This window comes from Rhinatrema bivittatum, chromosome 5 (genome assembly GCF_901001135.1).
Source record: "Rhinatrema bivittatum chromosome 5, aRhiBiv1.1, whole genome shotgun sequence".
NCBI classification, from domain to species: domain Eukaryota; kingdom Metazoa; phylum Chordata; class Amphibia; order Gymnophiona; family Rhinatrematidae; genus Rhinatrema; species Rhinatrema bivittatum.
In genome coordinates this window covers 41,397,801-41,422,942 of record NC_042619.1, presented here as the reverse complement: position 1 = coordinate 41,422,942, position 25,142 = coordinate 41,397,801, and the positions used below count along the sequence as shown (strand labels likewise).

The 25,142-nt window shown below is 45.8% G+C and overlaps 1 protein-coding gene across 2 annotated transcripts in view; it reads right to left on the bottom strand.

Moving 5' to 3' along the window:
- The window catches only part of EED (embryonic ectoderm development), a 170,215-nt gene that overhangs the window by 69,126 nt on the left and 75,947 nt on the right, over nucleotides 1–25,142 (bottom strand). For both annotated transcript variants that reach the window (XM_029602261.1, XM_029602262.1), the window contains exon 8: nucleotides 23,242–23,375. In XM_029602261.1, coding sequence (XP_029458121.1) covers nucleotides 23,242–23,375 — 134 coding nt within the window. The remainder of the gene's footprint in view (nucleotides 1–23,241; nucleotides 23,376–25,142) is intronic.

Below are 25,142 nucleotides of genomic sequence, written 5' to 3'. Positions count from 1 at the left end.
GCTTATTCTGGTGTTGGCCTCTATAGAGAAATTAGTTCTTACCTGATAATTTCCTTTCCTTCAGACCAGCCAGACCAGTTCGGACACATGGGTTATGCTTCCCATTCAACAGATGGAGACAGATACAAACAAGATTGCTGACCTCTCTGCTTACAGGCTCCTGTGCTGACCTCAGCTTTCCAGTATTCTATGTAACAAGCTAAGATAAACATTTTTAATACACTATACTTAAACTCACCCCCTCAAGCAAAAACCAGAAAGCTTCCATGGGAAAAAACAGAAACAAGAAAAGGAACAGATATATCCCACATTCCTTGATAAAGTTTACTACCTTAACATACAGCGCACCAACTAGACTACACAAGCAGTTAGCTATTCTGAAAATGAATCAGGAGAATAATACACTTGACAGAACAGGGAAGGTCCTGGACTGGTCTGGCTGGACTCAAAGAAGGGAAAATATCAAGTAAAAACTAATTTCTCCTAGGACAAGCAGGATGGGAGTCCTAACATGTGGGTGACATCATTCAATGAAACCCGGCATGAAAAACTTATGTCAAAGTTTCAAGAAACTTTGACTGAGCATGCTCAGTCAAAGTTTCAAGAAACTTTGACTGAGCATGCTCAGCATGCCACTATCCATATGGGGTCTTTCTTCTGTCCTTTCTTTTCCGCAGAGCTACCATCTCGGAGGAGGAGCTTGTGCTCTTTTCTTGATTTTAAAAAAGTGAGTATTTTTCTTTTTTCTTCCTGTGCAAGGTCTCTCGTCAGTTCCTGCTCCTTTCTCGGTCTGTATTATATTTTTGTGCTTCTCCCTACCCACCAATTGTCATGCCTTTTGCAGTCCTCAGTGAGATTCATGGCAGCCTTGTGCTTCTGTCGGTGCCCCCAGTGCTCCCAGACTATGTCCCTGACGGATCCACACAATGTGTGCATCCTCTGCCTGGGGCATCGCACGATGTTTAAGGCTGCAAATTGTGCGCTCAGATGACCCCAAAAGGACAGCAGGCAGGTTGGATGAGATGGAGAAGGGTTTTGGCTCGGGTAAATCCAAGCCTCCACTTCGGCATCAATGTCATCGACACCTATGGACCGAGGGGAACAGTTTGTCTTCAATCTCTCGGTGACCACTCCTCCCCCAAGGCTTGCAGGGGAAAAAGGCTCCGGGGATCACCCAGTCTCGGTCTCCAAGTCGCGGACTTCATCATAGTCTTCCTCAGTGCCAGAGAAGGACCGGGCCAAGCACCATGGGAAGTCTCAGAAGCACCGTCATGGGTCCCCGTCTGCACGCAAGGCCGGGCTCAGGCTGGCTCTGGTGCTCGTCACCTTGTCCCCGAAGCGGCCACGGCAAGATGGGGCTCCATTCTCCCTCAATGCCGGTGACTAAAGGCCGTCCACACTGGTTCCAGTGCTGGACATCAATCCTCCTTGGGGTTCCAAGGAGAAGTTGGCCTCTTCCCTCCCCTCTAAGCCTAACCTTTCATCAGAGGCGTTTGAGGCGGAGTTGGAACGTCGGGTGTGCCAGGTGGTGGAATGTGCTTCGCATGACAGGGAGCCAGTGCTCCCGCCACCTGGGCCGGTGCCTTCCGACACCAGTGCTGGCACCAGCATCCTCAAGGCTGGTGCCCACTCAGATGCCAGCACCTGCACTGATGCCACCCACAGTACCAGGGCTGGAGTTGTTGTTGGACTGTTGACGACCGCCTCCGTGTCCTCCCAACTCAGTTACAGCCAGCAACCCACAATTTCTCAGGGGCGACTGGCTAAGGTTTAAAAGCCAGCCCCCTGCGGCGAATCGATCGAGGTGGAGGAGAGAGGAAAGACGCCAATACCTGCACAGACGGCAAAGGAAGGGGTGAGGCTGCGTTTCCCGGCCCACTACGAACCTCTGCATAACTTTTTCAGCGCGCTAACGTCATCCAGGGGCGACTGGCTAAGGTTTAAAAAACAGCTCCCTGCTGCGCGATGACAACGCCACATTGCCAAAGGGGCGCGTGGCTTTGTCGTAGATTGACTGCAAGCCTTCGATCAAATTTGATATGGACTCTACCACCTGGAAAGAATTAAGTAACTGTACGTAAAACATCAATTTCTATAAGTTCAATTTTCCTCTCTCTAACCTCCACTCAAGAAGGAAATAATTTATATATAGATCGGTAAGAGGAAGTGCAGTATCAGATTCAACAAGAACTATGCCTCATACAAAAAGAAAGGCAAGGATTAGGGAGATTACTGCTTTATCTCCTAATTCTGAACCCTCTCAGTCCCAGATACCTACATTTTTCTCATCCACACCTAGTAATAAACCGGTGAATAGTGCCATTGAGGAGAAAGGCAGAGAGCGGATGCCTGCTCGTCCGGCAGAAACATCGTTGAGTCCCGGAGCCCCAAATATTCCTCCTCCACCTCCGAAAATTCCTCCTGATTTTTTTAGAATTGTACTCCCTTGAGGGGACAAGAGAAGGAGAGCAGGCTAAAGTGGGTCAGCAGGAATCGAGATTTGTAAATGGTACTCTTTCGCAATTGGAGAAGCCTGCAGTTATTACAATGGTCTATCTTTGGTCCGCCATAAAATCCTTATAGGTTGCGATTACAAATTTAACAAAAACAACTATAAAGTCAAATCAATGTTTTAGTAATATAGAATCCTCAATTTCAAAACTTGAAACAGAGAAGCAGCAGATGGAATTTAGAGTTAGCAAGCTGGAAACCTGTCATAAGGTCACTAAAACTGAGATACTTCATGATAAAAGACTTGAGGTCACTGAAAATTCATTAAAATACCTGACTCTTAGGGTATTAGAAATCTTTCACAAGGTGTCCCTCAAGGATCCTCCCTTTCTTCAACCCTTTTCAATGTATATCTATCTCCACTCTGTAAACTACTGAAGAAACTGGATCTCCGTCATTTCATATATGCCGACGACATCCAGATCATTATCCCGATCAAGGACTCACTTGATAATGCCATGAAAACCTGGGAATCTGCACTTGCTGAAATAAAAAATCTACTGATGGAAAACTTTCTTGCAATCAACACCAACAAGACTGAACTACTAATCATAACGCCACAAAAGAACACCATCTCAAACACTCATCAATCTCCTTCTTCAAATATAGATCATACTAAACTAAAATATGTCCGCAGCCTTGGGGTCATGATTGATAATCATTTTACATTGAAGAATTTCATCTCGACCACAATTAAGAGTGGCTTCTTCAAGTTACATACCATGAAAAGAATTAAGCCGTTATTACATTCTCAAGATTTCCGGACTGTATTACAAGCTACAATTCTACCAAAAATTGACTATTGTAATGCACTACTACAGGGCCTTCCGAAAAGCACAATTCAACCATTACAGATGTTGCAGAATGCTGCTGCTCGTTTAATTACTAAATCAAGACGTCATGAACATATTACTCCAGCACTCATGTTCCTACATTGGCTACCAGTATCCTACAGAATTACCTTCAAAGTTCTTTCACTAATCCACAAATCAATTCACAACCAAGAGATGCAATGGTTCTCTGATCAGTTCATTTTTCGCACATCCAACAGACCTATTAGAAGTATTCACCAAGAAAAATTATCTGTCCATCCTCAAAAACACACCAAACTCGTATCCACCAGAGACCGCTCATTCTCCATTGCTGGTATCAATATCTGGAATAACATGCCGCTGGATCTGCGTACTGAAACATGTCACAAAACATTCAAACAATACCTTAAAACATGGTTGTTTGAACAAGCATTCACACTTTGAATCTTTTTCATACTGCTAAACCATACCCCCCCCTCTTTCTTTCAATCCTACATTTTGACCTGAATGGAACTTTGGTTTTTGCCTATGACAGTTAATTTGCTCCCGCATAATACTTAAATATTAATATTTTATGGTTTTTCATAGATAATGAAGATAGCATTTTTTGTAAAGACTTTTCTGTTAAATGTTTTACTGTTTTCAAACTGTTATATGTAAAGCTGGTTGCTAAATTATTGTTTCACTGTAAACCGAGGTGATGTATAGCTATACGTACCTCAGTATAAAAGAATCAATAAATAAATAAATAAATAAATAAATATTAAACTTCCCTAAGCATGACCTGATATCACCTGCGGACATGTTTAAAGAGTATTTGACTCAAACTTTATGCATGCCTCAACAATCCATGCCTCCTTTTTCTAAAATGTATTATGTTTCATCTAAAGGGGGTAATTAAAACATCAGGAGATAAATCAGGAGAGTCACAATTAAATTTGATGGAAATTATAGAAGCTACTACTGACACCATTATTGCTTCTAGAGCTATACTGCATGTTTCTTTTGCATTTGCATCTGATAGAGACGCAGTATTTCACTTATACATGAAAAAGAGATTAGAAAAATATCATGGGGCTCAAGTTTGGATTTACCCCGATCTCTCTAGATTAACACAAGAGAGACAGAAAAAACTTCTAATATTAAAATCGGAAATAGAAAGTTTGAGTGGAAAAATGATATTAAAATGTCCATGTAGGTGTGAGATAGTGCAGCAAAATCATATATACATTTTTTTATAAAATCTCACAACTGTGAATATTTCTTGATTCCATTACCTAAGAGTTTCTAGCCGGAGAAATTGAGGCAAAATAAAATAATACTAGGTGTAATCTTGTTTTCAGTGGTTCTAGAGGTGTTTCCTCAGATTGCCTAAAACCGCTTAATTTTGTTTTTTCCTTCTTGAGGATTTCTTCTAATTCACAGATAAAATGTTAATTGATGTGTGTTAATAGTATTCTTTTGAACTTACTACGATATCTGTATTCTTATATTTTTTCTCTCTCTGTATTATAAATTGCAGAAATAAAAAAATTTAAAAAAAAGTTACATATGCGTCTTTGCCCAAGGCACTAAATCGAAGGCAGCTCCACACAGAGGATCACCAAATTCTCAATAAACTATGCATTTGGTTCTGAAATTTCTGGATCTTTATGCCTGTCAACTGGACATGACCTTCCGAGATGTTGTACCGAACCTCCCGATACTCCAGGAATCAAGAGGGAAACAAGATGCTCTTGTGGAAAATGGAAACCCAATCCAGATCCTGCAATAATTGCATCACTCTGGCTGTTGCCGATTCGCTTTCCTGGGCCAACTTCGGTCAGCTCCACCAACTGTCCAAATAGATGCATCAAAATACCTTCTCTGCACAGGGCAACTACCACAACCATCACATCTTGGAAAAAGATCTTGGAGCTGTGGCCAATCCAAAAGGGAGAATCTGACATTGAAGGTGCCAGTGCCCTGTACCCCCGATCACTGCAAGGCAAAGATATTTCTAATGCTCCCTCTTTTCTTTTCAATCAGGATATGGAGATATGCCTCCATCAGATCTAATGATATTAAGAATTCTCCCTGTCATGCTGCTACTATAACAGACTTCAGAGTCTCCATATTGAAGGAGAACACCTCCAAAGCCCTTTTAAGCTGCTTCAGGTACAGAATAGGGCAAAAGATGCCTGACCCCATAGAGAATATGGGATCGGAACCCTAGCCCCTATATGCAGCTGCCACAAAAACGTAATCCATATAGCTTCCTCTTATGAACGGATTGAAGGAAAAGCCATAAAGTACCTGAAGAGAGGATGGAAAAACTCCAGAGTATAAGCATGCTTGGAATTCCTAAAGAGGATCCAAGCCAGAACTGGTCACGACATCCTTTTAGACTTGTTTTCAAGCAATCTAGGGACTTTCGATTCCCCTCATGCTTTCACCCGCTTTTCCAAACCTCCTAGAAGGAACATTTGGTCCACCTTGCCTTGGAAATTGAAATTGTTGACCAGTTATGTAGCTACAGCAACCAGGCAACTACAAAAGACGCCAAAGTCCGGACCAATTTATATGAGCTGCATCCTCCAGGATTGTCCCCCTACATTCTAAGGAATTTTCTTGTATGATTTGAGACAAATGCAATCCTTCGCTAGCAACAATACCTCTGCACACAGCTACAGTATCAAACCAGCAGCCACTTATGCACAGCCTTTATCTTCCTTATCCTGAACATCCTTGAGGGCAGAGCCCTCTTCCACAGAAATAGTTGTCTGCTAGTGACAACACAAACGAGTGTGTCCACTGGAGAAAATTCCAACTTTTCTCTTTCCTGAGCCAGGAGAGGATATAGCCTCGCCATCTTAGCCCCTTTAAAATTTAAGTCTGGTGCATCCCATTACACAGAGATCAAATCCTTACCTTTAATTTTTGTATTCAGTTACATCATTTTATACAATGAAACAATTAAAAAAAAAAAAAGGAAAAATTAATATAATACATAAACATGGAATACTTCCAAAGCTATACCCACAAATTTCAAAATAATAGCCCACATTAGTGGGAGAGAGAAGTGAAAAAGGAAAAAGAATCATTAAAGTAATCATAGAACTATGAGGAAATTAGCTAACTTATTATACAGCCAAGCACTATCACCCTACTTATCATTGCTAAGAGTAACAGGAATTCCCAGGGTCTTATCCCTTAAAAAGTGAACTAGATGTAAGAGATCAAGAAAAACAAATTTATTTTGGTAGGTTACTAAACATTTACATGATAATTTAAGGGAAAAACAAAAACTTGCGCCAATATTTAGAACCCTTTGCTTGAAAGAAAGAAAAATGTTTCCTTCAGACTTGAGTAATCCGTGAAACATCAGGAAAGATTTATTTGAAAACTTTTATATACCGGTGTTAGTGGGGACATCACACCGGTTCACATTAAACAGAAGGTTTGGAAAGTACATTTTAACAGGGAGAGGTAACTGGGACTTGGGGGGGGAAGAACTAAAACACAGCTTATAAAGGAAAAGAAACACCAGTATCATTAACTGAGAACCATTAACGTAAACAAAACATTAACATAATATTAAATACATCAATGACATGAGAGAGAATAATTGGACAAAAGCAGCGGGAAGACGTGTGTTAGCGTTGGGAGGGCATTGGGAGACGTTTGGTGAGAAAGGCTATTCCATGTAGGCTCATTTGAATAACCAAGTTTTTAATTCCTTTTTGAACTCGATGGTACAGGGTTCAAGGCGCAGGATGGGTGGAAGGGAATTCCATAGGGATGGGCCAGCAATTGCGAAGGCACGGTCGCGTGTGGCGGCAAGGTGGGCAGTTTTTAGTAAGGGTACTAGTAGTGAGCCTTTATTGGTGGCTCTGGTGGGCCGGGTAGATTGGGGGGGGGGGAGTGAAGGGGATGTCTAGCCAGATGGAGTTGTGGGAGTGAACGACTTTGTGTACAATGGTAAGAGCTTTGTAGTGAATACGGGATGGGATAGGGAGCCAATGTAGATCTCTAAGGATAGGGGTGATATGTTCTTATTTACAGGTGTTTGAGATGATTCTTGCTGTTGCATTTTGCAACATTTGTAGGGGTTTCGTCGTGGAGTAGGGGAGGCCCAGGAGGAGTGCGTTACAGTAGTCGAGTTTGGTGGCAATGGTGGCTTGGATCACTGTATGGAGATCTTGGGGATATAGCAGGGGTTTGAATTTTTTCATGACGTTGAGTTTGAAGAAGCCATCTTTAAGTATGGAGTTGATGTGTTTCTTCATGTTCAATTGTGGATCAAGGAGAACTCCAAGATCCCTGACAAATGGCTGGGCTGAGGTGGAGTTAATCTTGGGATCGATGGAGAGTGGAGAGGGGTGGGGGGAGTACGGAGAGATGAGTAGGAGCTCTGTCTTGTTGGCGAGTGCTAGATGAAGGTTGGTAAGGAGGCAGTTGATGGCGACAAGACAATTTTCCCAATGCTTTAAGGCATCAGTGATGGTGGTTTGGATGGGGATTATGATCTGGACATAGTCAGCATATAGATAGAATTTAAGTTCAAGATCGGAGAGGAGATGGCAGAGTGGGACGAGATAGATGTTAAAGAGGGTGGAGGAGAGGGAAGAATCTTGTGGGACTCCTTGTTGTAGGGGGTGGGGGGTAGATACAGCTTCGCCGATTTTGACAGAAAAATTCCTGTTCGAGAGAAAGGATCTAAACCAGGCAAGGGCTAGGCCTGTAATGCCGATGCTTTCCAGGCGTGTGAGGAGATGAATATGGCTGATGGTGTCAAAGGCTGCGGAAATGTCGAGGAGGGCAAGGAGGTAACTGTTGCCTTGGCCCATGCCCCTGAGGAGGTGGTCGGATAAAGTGAGGAGTAGCGTTTCTGTATTGAAGTGTTTCCGGAAACCAAACTGGGAGACATGGAGGATTGCATGGTTTTCAATGTACTCCATGAGTTGTGTGTTAACAATCTTTCCATTAGTTTGGCGAAAGATATGGATTTTTTGACCACAGAAAGAAAAATCTTTGCACTGAAAGTATAACAGATCTTTATCTTGTTTTAAAGAGAAAGAAACTAACAAAGTAGCTCTAGTTGGAATGTTATTAACTGAATCTTCAAGAAAGGAGGAACTCCGACATCCATTTCCCCTTCCTTATCAATTACCACTTTCCTCTTAGGAAGATAATACAATTTAGAAAGAACAGAAAACTTATCCTCAAAGGGATAATACCTCATATATATACTTCCTAAATAATTCCCCAGGTGATAGTACACTAGAAATAGGAAAATTTAAAAAACTTAGATTACAAAATCTCAAACTGATTATGGATAATAAAATTGTCCTTAAAGGATGTACAATCAGCTTGTACCGAAGTTAGCTGTGAATTAATTACAGACACAGAACCTTCTATACTTTTAGTCCTATTTTCTTGATCCTCCATCTGGACATAGAATGAGAATTTTTTTTCAACCTTAGCAACATCTCCACACATCCAAAAGGACAGCATTTGCTGGTTCCTCAATTCCTTCAGCTAGCCTACACTTAGGGGGAATTATCAAAGGAAGAGGGACAACTGGGGAATGAACCCTCAAAGCCTCCAAGAATAGTGGAGTTAACTTCGAATGATTCTCTACACCAGGACTCCCTGGAACCAGTTGAGGATGTATATAGGCTACTGCATTGTGAGAAATATTTCCAGAAAAAGTCAAATCTTTCACAAAAGACACAGCAACAGGCTGAAATGGTAGCTGATTGAGCCCAGGACTTAGATATTCCAGAGAGTGAACTTTCACCAACACAGTTTCTATTGGATGATTCACCAGTTCGAACAATGTGGTAATCCATGGGCCCATGAAATGCTGCCAAGGAAGGAGCAGATGTCCAGGTTTTTGGTTCTCTTCCTCCCTGATTTTCAGAACCTAGAGTGTGCGCCGCAGGGCCCTGCAATTTATAGATGGCATCAGCAGGGCCCGACTGGAGGCGAGGGCGCCTCTCCACCTCTCTCCGTCCATTGCCAAAAACCAGGTTGGGTCCTTTAGTCAAGCAATCCTTCCCTCCTCACAGACCTCACTTCTTCCCAGCTGTGCGCTGCAATTTATAGATGAAACCTGGGCGCTCATCATAAGTCTGGCAATCCTTCCTGCCTCACGGATCTCACTTCTCCTCCCCTAAATCCTTATCTATGTCGCAGGACGTAGGAGGAGGAATGTACCCCTAGGGAAAAGGATAATTCAGTAAGCTTTGGTTGTTCCATAAAGAACTTTCTCCCTAAGAACACTGGACATAATAGACAAAAAGAGTCTAATGTCAAGTTTAAGGAAACCATTCAAAGTGTTTCAAATCCTTATCAATGTCACTGAAACACTTTGAATGGTTTCCTTAAACGTGGCATTAGACTCCTGTCCTCTTTTGTCTATTATGTCCAGTGTTCTTAGGGAGAAAGTTCTTTATGAATCAACCAAAGCTTACTGAATTATCCTCTTCCCTAGGGGAACATTCCTCCTCCTCCTCCGACTCTCCCTCACTGCCACTTTCCTTTAAAACCTTAAGGTCCACAAGTGACAACTGAATCTGCAGAACTTTTTCCTCTCCTCCTCTCCTTTTCTCGTTTTTTTACTCTGGATTCTCAGGAGCTCCCATGGAGGGGGTCCTGCAGCAGAGAAACCCAGAGCTATAGAAAATAACCTAATGCAAGCTTCACAAACTCTGTAGGAAAAGAGATCCAGGAAGAGGAAGAAATCTCTCTCGACCTGAAGAAATGGGAGCTGCTCCTCTTGGAATTCCACCCAGAGGAGCTATAGACCAGACCACTGCAATGTCCGAGACCATTAAAACTTGCCTAGGAGACCTTCATCCGCTAAAACAGCAAGCACATAGATAGGAAGGATATGCACTTAAACCCCCACCAATGCATCCCTCCTGGGGTAGATGACCCTATGTGCTGCCCCTCTCTCCCTCTCCTCCACACAAAATTTACAGTAGGGCTTCCTTCTCCCAGTGACTGACAGCACAATCTACATGTAGTGCAAACTACTGAGTGCTTCCCACCATTGCTTCCTCCCTTACTTCTGCCTCAGTCAGCAAACCATTCTGCTTTCCAATTTTTTTTTTAACAGCTTTAACAAGAAACAGGTGCAGACACAGACTTCACGAGAAGGTAATAAAAAATAGAAAGGCGCCTTTTTTTTTTTTTTTTTAAAGAAGAGACCACAGAATGGAGAAAAAGAAAGTATGGGGGAAGGGGGAAGAGGGGTAATTCCAGCGATCATAGCCAGGAAACACTGTTCTAACCACTGGAAGCCCTCTGGTCCACTAGCTGTGCTCAACCGAGGGAAAAGACTTTCACCTCCGTAACTGCCATCCAAATATCTCTCCTTCACCAGGCCTATAACCAGGTGTCAGCTCACAGCATGGAATGCTTGCCTGCTATCTGTTGGAGACAGAATACTGATAGGCTGAGGTAAGCACAGGAGTCTATAAGAGGCGATGTCAGCAAACCTATTTGTCTCCATCTGCTGGATGGAAGGCATAACCCAAGTGTCTGGACTGGTCTGGATGAATGAAGAGGAAATTTACATTTTTTTAATGCTAAATTGTATCATTTTCTAGTTTTGGTTTTACACAAGGTTTTCAGTCAAACAATGTAGGGAAAATCCAAATAACTTTTCCTGCATCTGTTCGAGAATGTTTGGCTCACTCTGGCTTCGTGAGCTGTCAATGATGAGCCCTAATGTGCTTTTAGCAGCACCAGTACTAGTGCCGGAGAAAAAGCTGATCAAATTCCTAACGTCTACCATCCTCACAATGCACATGCAATAGAAGGGCATCAGGAGCACCTAATATGCCAACTTATAGTGTCCGTGTTTTTTGTTGTGGTAATTCTACAGCTTTATCCTGTGGCTGAATAGATTACTACTGTGAACTCTATTTGTAATATTTGTAGGACCTTCATACTGAAACATTGCCTCAACACACTATGATATATCATAGAAGCTTATAATAAAAACATAAAAATGCTTTGGCTGCCAATGAGAACGAAAAATCAAGTTTGCTTACCGTAAACGGTGTTTCTGTACGTAGTAGGATGAATTAGTCATGCTGTCTGGGAGACCCCAGCTTAGGGTTGTATTCTGCCACTTACACACTGAATTAGGGAATGACCACCCCTTTCAAACATAGACGAGTACTGCGTGCACAACCTGCTAGTATTGTGGACAGCCTCACTATCTTGTTGAAGAAGCTAACACTGCTGAACCCAATGCTGCATCTGAAGAAGCTTGCTGGTCAAGACAGGTGCAAGGTGAAGGTATGCAGAGATGACCACATGACTGCTTTACAAATGTCTAGCAATGGTACCATGTGAAAATGCGCAAATGAAGCAGCAACCGCTCAAACTTGGTGCACTTTGACTTTGTGGGAAATTCTGAAGACCCCTTTGAGTAACAAAATTGAATGCATTGAGATATCCAATTTGACAGAGTCCTCTCTGCCACTGGTAGGCCAGGGGCGCTCAGACTGAAAGACACAAAGTTGAGAAGTTCTCGTCTGAATGTGTCCTCCGTTTGTAGTAAGCTAAAGCTCTTTTACAGTTTAAGGTGTGCAGGAGATGTTCCCTGTCATTGCTATGTGCTTTGGGAAGAACATGGGTAATGTGATGGTTCGATTCAGGTGGGGTGAGTGCATTAGATCACCTTGTCATGATGAAACTGAAAATATGGAGAGTATTGAACTAGGGCCTGGGGCTTGCTGACCCGTCTTGCCGAAGTCACTGAGACCAGGAAAACACCACTTTCCAGGTCAGATATTTCATGTGGCTATCATCCATGGGTTCAAAGGGCAGAAGCATGAGCTGTTCCAAACCAGAGTAAGGTCCCAAGGGACCGAAGGTTTGGTCACTGGTGGTCTCAATCTCAAGATCCCCTTCATGAAGCAGGAAATCAAGAGATGGTTTGAAACTGGAAGGCTATTGCATGGGCGATGATATGCTGCAATAGCGCTCACATAAATCCTGATGGAGGCTGTCACCAATCTTGATTGAGAGAGCGTATGCAGGTTTATGGCTAGCAGAAGAATGGGTCTATCCCCTTGTCCTGACACCAGGTTGTGTAACAGTGCCGCTTACCTCAATAGTTCCTCCTTGTGGAAGACGTCTGTGAGGATATTAGAATGTCTTGGACTTCGGTTGACAACAACAAGTGGTGAGATGAAGCGAGGAGTGCATGGGGTACAGCAATGTCCCCCCCTCTTGAGGCAGTAGATCCGCACTGTCTCCCAGCAAAATGGGAGGAGCAAGGACAAACTAAATAGGTGTACCTCAGCTGTCTCAACCACTCCGAAGTGATGAGGATCAGGTTTGTGATGTCCGCAATGCATTTCTGTATGGTTCAAGAGATGAATGGCATCAGAGGATAAGCGTATAGTAGCCCTTTCTTCCAAGGGATGAGGAATGTGTCCTGGGCGAACTGCTCCCGGCTCGGATAAATCGAACAGAACGCTTGAAATTTCCTGTTGTGTACTGTTGCGAAGAGATCCATGCAAGGGAGACCCCACAGTTTGAAGAGACTGTCCACCACCCTCAGGTTTAGAGCCCATTCATGTGGGCAGAACACTCTGCTGAGTCAGTCGGCTTCGGTGTTTGCAATTCCCGGGAAATAGGTCGCTTGCAGGGAGATGGAGTGCACCTCTGCCCATTCAAGGATTTGAATCACTTCCCCTTGCATAGTATCCATGAATCTGACCCTCTTTTGTTTATGTAAAACACGGCCTCTTGGTTGTCCATGTGGACCATGACGCTTTTTACTCAAATGTGGTCGAAGGAGGAGAGAAGGGCATTCCGAATTACCCTTAGCTCCAGCAGATTTATCTGGCGAGTGCTGTCAAATGGCAACATCTGTGTTTTCAGGTGGCCTAAGTGCACACCCCAGTCCCATGTGGAAGCATCCATGGTCAGAACCAGTTGGTGTGCCAGGTTCCGGAACAGGGCTACTAATGTGAGGGTTGGTGGGGACAGCCACCATGCTATGTCCTTTTGCATGGCCCTGATCAATAACACCAATTTGGTTACTAGTTGAATTGAGTCCATTGAGTTTTTAAACCCCACCACAGGCAGCTCATATGGAGTCGGGTGTGTGCACTACGGTATACTGCTGCCACCATGTGTCCCAGGATGGCCAAGATTTGGCGGGCCGAGGGGCGTGCACAGTTCCGTAGCTTCACAGCCAGCATGCGAAGGGTCTGAGCTCTGTCCTCTGGCAGGAAAGCCCTCCCTGCAATTGTGTCTATCTTGGCCCCAATGAAGTGAAGAATCTGTGTTGGCTGAAGGCTGGACTTCTCGTAGTTTATTACGAAGCCTAGTGCCTCTAAGCAATTTGTGTCCATTAAGTGAGTCTGAAAAGTATTCACGTCTGAGGTCACAAAGCCATTCGTCCAGATAAGGGAACAGTTGAATCCCCTTTCGCCTGAGGTGCGCCACAGCTACGCACTTGGTGAAGACTCTCGGGGCGGACAATAGTCCAAAATGGAGCACCTTGTATTGGTAATAGCATCCAATGACCTGAAAACACAGGTACCACCAGGAGGAACGGTGCATCGGAATGTGGGAGTAAGCATCCTTGAGATCTATCAAGCACATCCATCGTTGGGTTGTAGAAAAGAGAGAATGGATTTTAGAGATATCATCTTGAACTTCTCTATTCAAATGAACTTGAGGGCACTTAAATCCAAGATTGGACAGAGAGCCACCGATTTCTTGAGAATGAGGAAATATTTGGAACAGAAACCCCTGTTGCATCTGTGCTAAGGTACCACTTGGATTGCATTTTGCAGTAGTGAGCTCACTTCTTCCTGCAAAAGTGGCACTTGAGCGTGGTCCTGCAAAGAAGGTGTAAGGTGCAGGAGAGTTGAGGGTTCTCTTGAAATTCAGTTGGTAACCCTCATGGACAATGCTCAAAACTCAATGGTCAGACGTTATTGCTGCCCATGAATTGAAATAAATTGGTTATGTAGCGGGAGTTGCGGCCTGGCCTTCCTCAAAAACTGCAGTGGTTTATGGCCAGCATTCGATGGCTGCCTCTGCTGGCACTGGCCCCTTGGTCTACTCCTGGGATGCGCTTGCTGTCTGAACGGTGGAAAAATCAGTGCAATGATTAGGTGTATATGGCCTGAAAGGGCATCTCTGATAACTGGGCTTCCAGAAGCTGGGGTAATATCTCCTGGCAGCAGATGATTGCTCAGGTGGGGAAGCCAGTGATAGGACCACCATGTTCTGTGAGACGGTCTCCTGCAGTTTATCCCCAAAGAGGTTATCGCCCCAAATGGTAGATCGGCCAACTTCTCAAGGACGTCCTCACGGATGGCACTGGCTCTCAACCAGGCCATTCAGCGGGCATCTATAGCTGCTGCCGACACAAGGACCGATGTTTCAAAGGCATCATATTATCATGTCAAGGAAGTGACAATTCCTCCTCCATGTCTACAAAAGACTGGGACAGCACATTGTCAGATAAGCACTCTTTGAAGCAGGGCTTGATTGACTGAAGACACTCACGGGTACTGAATGATGTAGAACTGATGCTGCTGAATTTTTACGTTCAACATGGCCGCCTGGAAGGCCTTCCTCTCGAACTCAACCAGGTAATAATTTATCCTTCCCTGGCAGAATATAGGCATGGAGCCTAGATTTCTTCGCCTTTTTCATGGCCGACTCCACCACAATCGAGGCATGAGGCCAGGTCAGTTTTTCTAGATGTTGCCAGTCCCGAAAAGGGGGGGGACTCCCAGGTTTTTTTTTCCATGACAGCATCCAGGACAGCATGGGAATACAACACTGTCAGTTCAGTCTGGACCTTTAAGATCTTTAAACTGCAGAGGACCTCCACCCTAGGGTCCGGCACCTTCTTCGTCTCAACCTTGAGAAGGAACCCACCTTCTTGATGAATTTAGAATAGAAGGGATCCTCTGGTGGCGAAGAGGGCTCTGGAGGTTCCTCAGGAGGGTCAGATGCTATTCCTGTAGATGACCGTGGAGAAGTGGGGGAGGGAGGGCAGTCGCTTGGTTCCGAGACTGGTTGTGGGGAGAACTGTGGACGGGATCCCCTCTCTTCCTGCGGGCTATGGACCTCCTGCTGTGGGGAACGGGATTCACCCCTGCAAGGACAATCCTCCCCACGAGGGGCTTGGAGGCGGACGCCATTGTTCAACTCCAGGGATGTGATGAAGTTGCTCAGAATCATGGAAATCTAGGACATCGCTTGGGAAGCTAGTCCTCCATCTGAGGGGGTAAACTGCACCCTTGTCAGGCCAGTGGATGGGATACTCTCCAGTCCCCTGCCCAGGGCAGACATGGAACTTCTGGATGGTGGAGGCAGCACAGCCAAGAGGATACTGGAGTCAGGTCCCTTGCTGCAGTGTGTAGCAGGCTCAACCTCATTGGATGGTCTGTGTTTCTTTGAGAGGGGCTCCTGAAGTTGGGGCGAATGCCTCTTCTTTTGGGACACTAATATATCTGAAAACACCCTATGGGATGACCCTGAGGAGCCCCCCCCCCCCCAAACAAGGGATAATCAGAGAGTGGATCCACCTCCAAAAACCCCAGTTCCAGTAGTTCCTCTGGCGAGAAAACGACCTAAAGGTCCTGCTGCGGTTTTTGTTTTTTCGAGGGCCTTTTCCAGGAAGGTTTGTGCCCATCAGCTTCTCCCTGTGGTTTCGGGCTTGATGCATGCCTTGTCAGCGTCAGGTGCATCGTGGGCTGGCGCATCAAGTTGGACGTGCATCAAAGTGTGTTTCGCAGGTATCTGCATAGATGGGAGCAGGCTCTGAAAAGCACGTTTCGTGACATTGTGGCTTTTTGACACATCGTTGCGCCATGCATCGGGTCATGCATTCTTTGAAGCAAGCACAGAATCCTTCCTGTGTGGAGCGACGTCCTTGCTCCATTTTGATGCATGTGTTGGTATTGCTGTTTCGGCACTGTGGCCGCCCACCAACACAGACTCCGGCGCTCAGCTGGTCGGCGCATCTCCCGATGCACGCTGCTTCTGCAGGTCATGGAGGGTCTGACCTGCTCAGCCTTGACCCGGGTTGCTTACCCTGGGGCCCCAGGACAGAAGCCCTCCTTTGATTTTCCAGGCACGAATGGGATGAGTGGCGCTCTGACGCCGGGGCATAGGAGCTGGCATTTTCATCCCTTAGGCACACGATCTTCTGGGTGCGCTGCTTCTGGGCAACATGCGACCACAGTCCCAGACCACAGATACCTGCGAAACACACTTCAATGCACGTCCAACTTGATGCGCCAGCCCATGATGCACCTGACGCCGACAAGGCATGCTGTGCCCTGGTCGTGCTCAGGCCCCAGGCATCTATAACAATAGTTATGTCCACTGGTGTTGGACATAATCTTTCCGCACTGGCAGTACTTAAAGCCAGGCGGCTTGGGTGCCATGATGGCACTGAAAAGTGCTGGGGTTTTTTTGTGTTTGGTTTTTTTGGTTTTTTTTTTTTTTTTTTAATCCTCAAAGAAAATGAGAGACTGGTAGCGCAGAAAAAAAAAGACTGAGAAGACTGCAATCACATAAGATGATGCATGCAGCTACACAGAGAACTAGGAAGGAAAACAAATGGGCAGACTGGATGGTCCAATTGGCCCTTATCTCCCATCATCTACCATCTTATTAAGTTCTCCACAGTGGCTGTTAAAGCGCAGGTGTGCCCTGAATTTGGCAGTTCACTAAATGGGACCTAAAATCCAATAAAGAGCTAGTCTGAGCAATTTCTAGAAGATGGGTAATACAAACTATAGATTGTCTAAGTATATTCTATTGGACAATGGAATCTGCCTTAATGGGTTTATCAGTGAAGAGCCTGCAGCAGTTACAGGTTATGCAGAATATGGCAGCGAGATTGATTTTTGCATGCTCGCATAGAATAAGTGCTAAGACTTTTTTGATGGTTCACCTTCCTTGTTTTCCAATTAAGGAAAGAATAGTGTTTAAGATTATGACTGATGTTCCAGGCTATTACAGGGGAACACTTGACTTGGTTAAGGAGTATGTTCCTAAGAGATGATTACATTCTGCAGAGAAGGCTTTGATGTATATTGGAGAAATTACTTACCTGATAATTTTGTTTTCCTTAGTGTAGACAGATGGACTCAGGACCAATGGGTATAGTGTACTCCTGATAGCGGATGGAGACGGATCAGATTTCAATCTGACATCAGGCCTAGTACATATACCCCTGCAGGTAGTGCAGCTCTTCATTATTCTCCTCGAAAAGCATTGTGGATATATGTATGACTGAATAATTTGAATAACTTGATTAACTTTATAACTTGGTTAACTTGATTAATTTGAACTGGTTGAATTGGCTATAGCTGGAGACCGCCAGTGCCCTCAACCGAGAAATGTCGACACCTGGTAGGATGGGTGTCCTAGATGAAGGAAAGCATGGCTTACCCTTGAATCACTCGCTCCCGGGGATGTCCCCCGAGAATTCCATGAGTAACGGCAGCCGTGGGTGGGATGCTGAGTCCATCTGTCTACACTAAGGAAAAAGAAATTATCAGGTAAGTAATTTCTCCAATTCCTAGCGTGTAGCAGACGGACTCAGGACCAATGGGATGTATAAAAGCTACTCCCAAACCGGGTGGGAGGCTGCCCGTGACCCACTTAGAACTGCCCTTGCAAATGCTGTGTCCTCCCGAGCCTGAACATCCAGGTGGTAAAACCTGGAGAAGGTGTGGATGGAGGACCATGTCGCTGCCCTGCAGATCTCGGCGGGTGACAGCATCTTGGTTTCCGCCCAGGACACTGCCTGGGCTCTAGTAGAATGGGCCTTGACTTGTAAAGGCGGTGGCTTGCCTGCTTCCACGTAGGCTGCCTTGATGACTTCTTTGACCCAGAGGGCTATGGTTGCTCGCGAGGCTGCTTCCCCCCGCTGTGAAGGATGAATAGATGGTCCGTCTTTCGTACGGTTTCCGACCTTTCCGGGTATCGGACTAGGAGTCTGACGACGTTGAGATGGCGTAGACTTCGAGCCTCTTCCAAATTCTTATGCTCATCTGGCGATGGTAGCGAGATGGTTTGGTTGAGATGGAAATGAGACACCACTTTGGAGAGGAACGACGGAACTGTGCGTAACTGGATGGTACCTGGAGTGAGTCTGAGGAACGGCTCTCGGCAGGACAGTGCTTGTAGCTCGGATATACGACGGGCTGAACAGACTGCCAGCAGGAAGGCTGTCTTCAATGTTAACAGTTGGAGAGAGTCAGGCCACAGAGAGGTCTGAAGGAAGTTCCCGCTAGGAAATCTAGGACCAGGTTAAGGTTCCAAAGAGGCACCGGCCATTTTAGGGGTGGTCGGATGTGCTTGACTCATTTCAGGAAGCAGGAGACATCCGGATGAGAGGCTATGCTGCTGCTCTTGCTCTTGGTTCCGTGGCATGATAAGGCAGCCACCTGTACCTTAATGGAATTGAGAGACAATCCCTCCTGTAGCCCGTTCTGTAGGAATTCCAAAATCGCAGGAATTTTGACTGAGCGCGGTATGATGTCATAGTCCTCGCACCAGGATTCGAATACTCTCCAAATCCTTATGTGTGTTAGGGATGAGGAGAACTTGTGTGCTCGGAATAGGGTGTCAATTACTGCCCCCGAGTATCCTCTCCTCCTTAGGCGAGCCCTCTCAATGGCCAGACCATAAGAGAGAATCAAGCTGGATCCTGATGGAGGATCGGTCCCTATTGGAGCAGGTCTCTGAGTGGAGGTAGCGGCAGGGGGTTCCCTGCCAGCAATCTTTGCATGTCTGCGTACCACGGTCTTCTTGGCCAGTCCGGGGCCATGTGCTGTTCTATCTTATGGATGATCGCGCCTAAAAGGGGTCACGGTGAGAAGGCATATAACAGAGTCTCCTGTGGCCAGGTCTGTACCAGGGCATCGATTCCCTGGGACTGGGGTTTCAACCTGCGGCTGAAACAACTGGGTACCTGGGCGTTAGACCCGTTTGCCAGAAGGTCCATGGTTGGTGTTCCCCAACGGTTTACTATCAATTGGAATGCTATGGTTGACAGTTTCCATTCTCCAGGATCTAGACTTTCTCTGCTGAGGTAGTCCGCTGCGACATTGTCTTTGCCGGCAATGTGGACAGCCGAGATCTCTTGAACATTCACCTCCGCCCATGACATTAGGGGGTCTATTTCCAGAGACACCTGTTGGCTTCTGGTTCCTCCCTGACGGTTGATGTAGGCCACTGTTGTGGCGTTGTCAGACATTACTCTGACCGCTTTGCCTCGAAGTCTGTGACCGAACCTTAGACAGGCTATTCTGACCGCCCAGGCTTCTAGGCAATTGATATTCCATTCCGACTCTTCTTTGTTCCATTGCCTTTGGGCGGTTAGCTTCTGGCAGTGTGCTCCCCATCCTCATAGGCTGGCATCCGTGGTGAACAGGATCCAGGTTGTGGAGGACAATCTCGTTCCCTGGCTCAAGTGGGCTTCTTGTAGCCAACATCGTAGTTGGGCCCGAACTCTGTCTGGGAGCTAGAGCCGTACGGTGTAATTCTGGGACAGTGGATTCCATCGTGATAGTAGTGAGCTGTAGGGGTCTCATATGAGCTCGTGCCCATGGGACTACTTCCAGTGTGGATGCCATGAGGCCAATAACTTGTAGGTAATCCCATGCTGTGGGGCGAACATCGCTCAACAGGGTTCGTAACCGGGTCATCAGTTTTGATCTCCTTGTCGGTGTCAGGATGACCTTCTCTTGTTTGGTGTCGAACCGGCTTCCAAGTATTCTAGAGATTGGGAAGGCTGCAGGTAGCTCTTGTTTGTGTTGACTACCCACCCGAGGCTCTCCAGTAGAGTTTTGACTCTGTTGGTTGCCTGGTGGCTTTCCTCTGGGGATTTCGCTCTGATCAGCCAATCGTCTAGATAAGGGTGCACGCGGATTCCTTCCTTCCTCAGTGTTGCTGCCACCACCACTTTGATCTTGGTGAACGTATGGTGTGCAGTGGCTAACCCGAAAGGTAGTGCATGGAACTGGTAGCGACGGTCCAGGATCAAGAAGCGTAGAAAACGCTGATGCTCTTGATGGATCGGAATGTGTAGGTAGGCTTCCGACAGATCCAGGGAGGTAAGGAATTCTCCCGGTTGTATCACCCTTAATACAGAGCGCAGGGTTTCCATGCGGAAGCGAGGAATCTTCAGGTGACAGTTGACCGCCTTGAGGTCCAGGATAGGTCTGAGCATTCCTTCCTTCTTGGGAACGATAAAATAGATGGAATAATGGCCAGTATTTATTTGTTGTGAAGGCACCGGTGTTATAGCCTCTAAGGCTAGTAATCTGGTCAGTGTAGCTTCCACTGCCATTCTCTTGGAAGGGTTGTGACAGGGAGATTCCACAAACTTGTCCGGAGGGAGGTGGTGGAAATCCAGGTAATATCCCTCTCGAATGATGGATAGGACCCATTTGTCCAAAGTTATCTCGACCCATCTTTGGTAGAATAGGGCCAATCTGCCCCCTATGGCTTCTTCCTTTGGATGGGTAGGCTGATTTTCATTGTGGGGTGTGGCTGGGGTCTGGGCCCGAGCTGGCTTCCCTTTTATTGTGCTTGTTCCGAAAAGACTGGCTCTGGCCTGTGGGGCGGGCCGCTTGATATGAGCTTCTATATGGGTTGAAGCGCTGTGATCCTCTGCCCCTGGAAGTCCAGGGGAAGGATCGCTGGTTTCTCTTATTCCTGTCCTCCGGTAGCCACGGCAGTGGGGACTCGCCCCACTTGTTGGCTAGTTTCTTTAGTTCGCTTCCGAACAGGAGTGTTCCCTTGAAAGGCATCCTTGTGAGTCTCGTTTTGGAGGATGCGTCGGCTGACCAGTTTCGGAGCCAGATTTGTCTTCTGGCTGCCACGGCAGATGAGACTCCTCTAGCTGCTGTGCATCCAGATCCGAAGCAGCGTCACGAGGAATGATACAGTTGGTTCCAGGGCTTCCCCAGGAGTGTTGCTGATGGTCTGTGCTAAGCAGGCGCGTGTCACCACGGCACAGCAGGCCGCGATCTGTAAAGACATAGCAGAGACGTCAAAGGACTGTTTGAGGATAGATCCCAGACGTCTGTCTTGAGCATCCATGAGTGCTGCTGCTCCTCCCTCCACCGGGATAGTAGTGCGCTTCGAAACCGCGCAGACCATGGCATCCACTTTCGGACATGCCAGGAGATCTTTGGTGGCTGGGTCCAGAGGGTACATGGCTGCCAGAGCCCGGCCCCCTTTGAACGTGGTTTCTGGGGCATCTCATTCCAGGTCAATTAGTTGCTGGACGGCTTGTAATAGTGGGAAATGGCGGGAGGTCTGACGAAGTCCCTCCAAAAGTGGGTTCATCTTAGGTTCCCCCGAGGCACTTGTGCCCGGGATGGCAAGCTCTTTTAAGCTGTGTGTGACCAAGTCTGGAAGCTCGTCCTTGGTGAAGAAGCGTCTCATGGTTCGGTGGGGTTCTGTCCCCGGAGGGAGCTCCCCTAGAGTCCCCTAGGGCCTTTTCACACTGTATGCACAGGGCTGTGGCCTCCTCATGCTGTGCAGCTCTAATGTGGCATGCTGGGCAAAGGCCCTGAGCTTTGAGCTTATTTTCAGGTGGTGCCATGGCTTGTGCGCATACAATACAGTTGTGTGCTCCGGTGTGCAAAGTTGCGCGCGTAGGTTGGTGCGCGCGTGCAGAGAGATGTGTGCGCTGTTGTGCGCACGGGTCGAAATTATGCGCCCGGCACAGTGAGCGCGTGGATATGCGCTTCGCTTATGCGCCCGGTACTTGTGCGTGCGACGTTGTGCGCACAAGGTATTTGTGCACACGGATCGAGACGGCGGACAGGGCGGCGAACAGAGCCAAAATGGTGATGGCGACCACTCGGACAATATGGCGACCACCTCGGAGGGTCTCCACATGGGAGGACCCTCGGAACTGACCGGGGTCTAGCCCTGCTAGGGCAGATCAACCCGGTGGCACTGGTCCCAGCTGGCGACCTGTGCGTCTCCTCGAGCTTCGGAGACCGGAGACTTTTAAATAGATTTCTACCTTACCTTGTCCCGGCGCTTCCCGGTTTCGTTCCGGGCGGTCTCCGGCTGTGGGGGGAGAGGGAAAATACCTTCACCGCCGCGCTCGAGGTTGCACCCGCTGCCTCTCAGCCTCACCCGATGTTGGAGGCTAGGTCCCCACCGAGGGTCGGCCGCCGGTCCAAGGCTTACCTCCGAGGGATCGTGGAAATCACCTCGGGAATCTCGACTGGGGGAGGGACCCAACGGGTGTCACCGCAGGAGAGCGGGACTCGTCTATAGAGGTAAGATTTCTTCTTAATTTGGATTTCTTTGGTAAATTTTACTCTAAAGCTGTGCTAGAGTGCATAGAGTCCTTAACTGCTATGGAGACGGAAAATACTTAAAGAGTTGCACTACCTGCAGGGGTATATGTACTAGGGCTGACGTCAAATTGAAATCTGATCCGTCTCCAACTGCTATCAGGAGTACACTATACCCATTGGTCCTGAGTCCATCTGCTACACGCTAGGAAAACCATTGGTTTATGAAGCAACCACAGTTGTTTGTAGGAGGGCGGCTCTCCCAATGATTGGCCCTAATATTTGAAACTTTGCTCCTCTGGATTTTAGGCTGGAGTCAAATTATCTGGCATCCAGAGAAAAGGTGAAGATGTTATTTGCCAGCTTGTAGACCTAGGATATCAGAATTCAGCGATGAAATGTCTATTCAGCAGTTTGTTTTATATTATTTTATTATTGGTTATATTAGGTTATATGATTTTAGTTTTACTTGTTCTGTGTTTTTATTTTTGTACATGGCACAGATCGGAATACCCTGTGGGTGTGGTATAAAAACTGGAAAGAAAAAATAATATCCGAAAATCTCACTGAAAACTGAAGATTAAGGCTTTATTTACCTGTTGGTTTTATTGGGATTATACTCATAGGAATCCTTAATGGCTATCTTCATTCTCTTGGAATTGATTCTCCACAGTTTGAGAGAGTGATCCATGCCACAGGACATTATTTTCTCACCAAGGAGATCATAATCCTACACAAAGAACAAAACCTTTTAAATCTTGCCACTGCATTACTACGCAAAACTCTAAATGCCCTATTTAACACACACTCCTTTTATTTTCATGAAGCATGCAATGCAGTTTCTCAGACATAAATGTTTCCAAGGCCATCCTAGAGTTGAAACTAAATACTTGTAACTATTTCACATGAAAGTCTACAAAATGCACAACTGAGACACAAATTAGAGGTTTCCATCTGTGTTTGTAGGATTTCTACACCTCATTATCTCATTAATAACCTAACAAAAAACCCTCAGTCTGTGTTCTTTACTTAACAGTATTTAATCCTTTAGGGCTGGGATTTCCTTAAGCATTAACAAAGGAAAGTGGGAGGTCTGGGCCACTGACCGACACATGATTTTAAAGTGTCAAGTCATGAAACTGTGACAGGATAAGCCTTTTATATCAAAAGGACTGGCAGCAGAGCCTCAGGCAAGTCACTACATGTTGACATGTCTCAGTCTGCTTGGCAGTAATTAACTGATATTCCAAAACTGTAAACAGTTTAAGGCATGACTCAATGGACTTATTTAACAGCAGAATGAGGGTAGATAAGGACTGTCAGGCCCATCCAGTCTGCCCAATTTACATTCTAGTACAATCATAGTCCCCAGTTGATCTCTGATTTTCCTTTACTTCTTTTCAAATATTATTATTTTAGAGTTTTTATATACCGGTATTCATGTGTACATCATATCTGTTTACAGAGAACTTAACAATGTTAACAAAGTTACAAAAAACAAGGGAGGGGAGAACAGGAGAAATCAAGGGACACAGATCCTGGGCCCGATATTCAGCACTGGCTGGGTAAGTAACTTATCCAGATACGATTTATCCAGCTAAGTTTCAAAGGATATTCAGCGGTATGGCTATGTCACTGAATATCCATGGTAAAGGTGCTAGTTAGCCAGATAAATTAAATCTGGTTAAGTTAGAGTACCGTAATTCTATGGCTATCTAACCTATCGATTACCTTAACCAGATAAAAACAAATATCTCTACTTATGCGGTTAAGTTAATCAAAGTAGCAGCACTGCCCAGATCTACCCACTGCCTGCCCATAAATTGTCCAGTTAAAAGATAGCCATATAAGTGACTTATCCAACTATCTAGCAGCTGCTGATTTTCAGCAGACCACTAGATGGCCAGATAAGTAGGATTTATCCAGCGCTAAACATGCTTTCAGTATCAGGCCTCACGTGTTAATTCCGAACTACCTGTATCAACTGCTATCATCTAAAATAAAAAACAATGAATTGCATGTGAATGCCAGAAGTCTAAAAAAAAATAAGATTAGAGATTCAGAATGCACAGCACTTAATGAAGACTGTAAAGATGAGGCTGATATTCAGCACTACTTAGCCAGATAAGTAAGGACTTATCTGGCTGTGGCAGCTGCTGAACATCCAACTGAAATCAGCAGTCACCACTTTGCCGGATAAGTACTTATCTGGCTAAGCAGTTAGCTGGATCATGTGGGCAGATTGGGTGGGGGCTACTTATCTGCTTAACTTAGCTGGAACAGTAGTGATATTCAAACTTATCTGGTTAAGTAAACCAGATAAGACTCCCTCAATAAAAGTCTAAAGTTAGATAAAACTTTTCTGGCTAACTGGCACTTTCTACAGGGATAATCAGCAGCATAACTGTGTTACTGAATATCTCATGTAAGTTAGCTAGATAAGTCTTATCCGGCTAACTTATTTAGCCAGCTATGTCTGAATATTAACCCTCAGTAG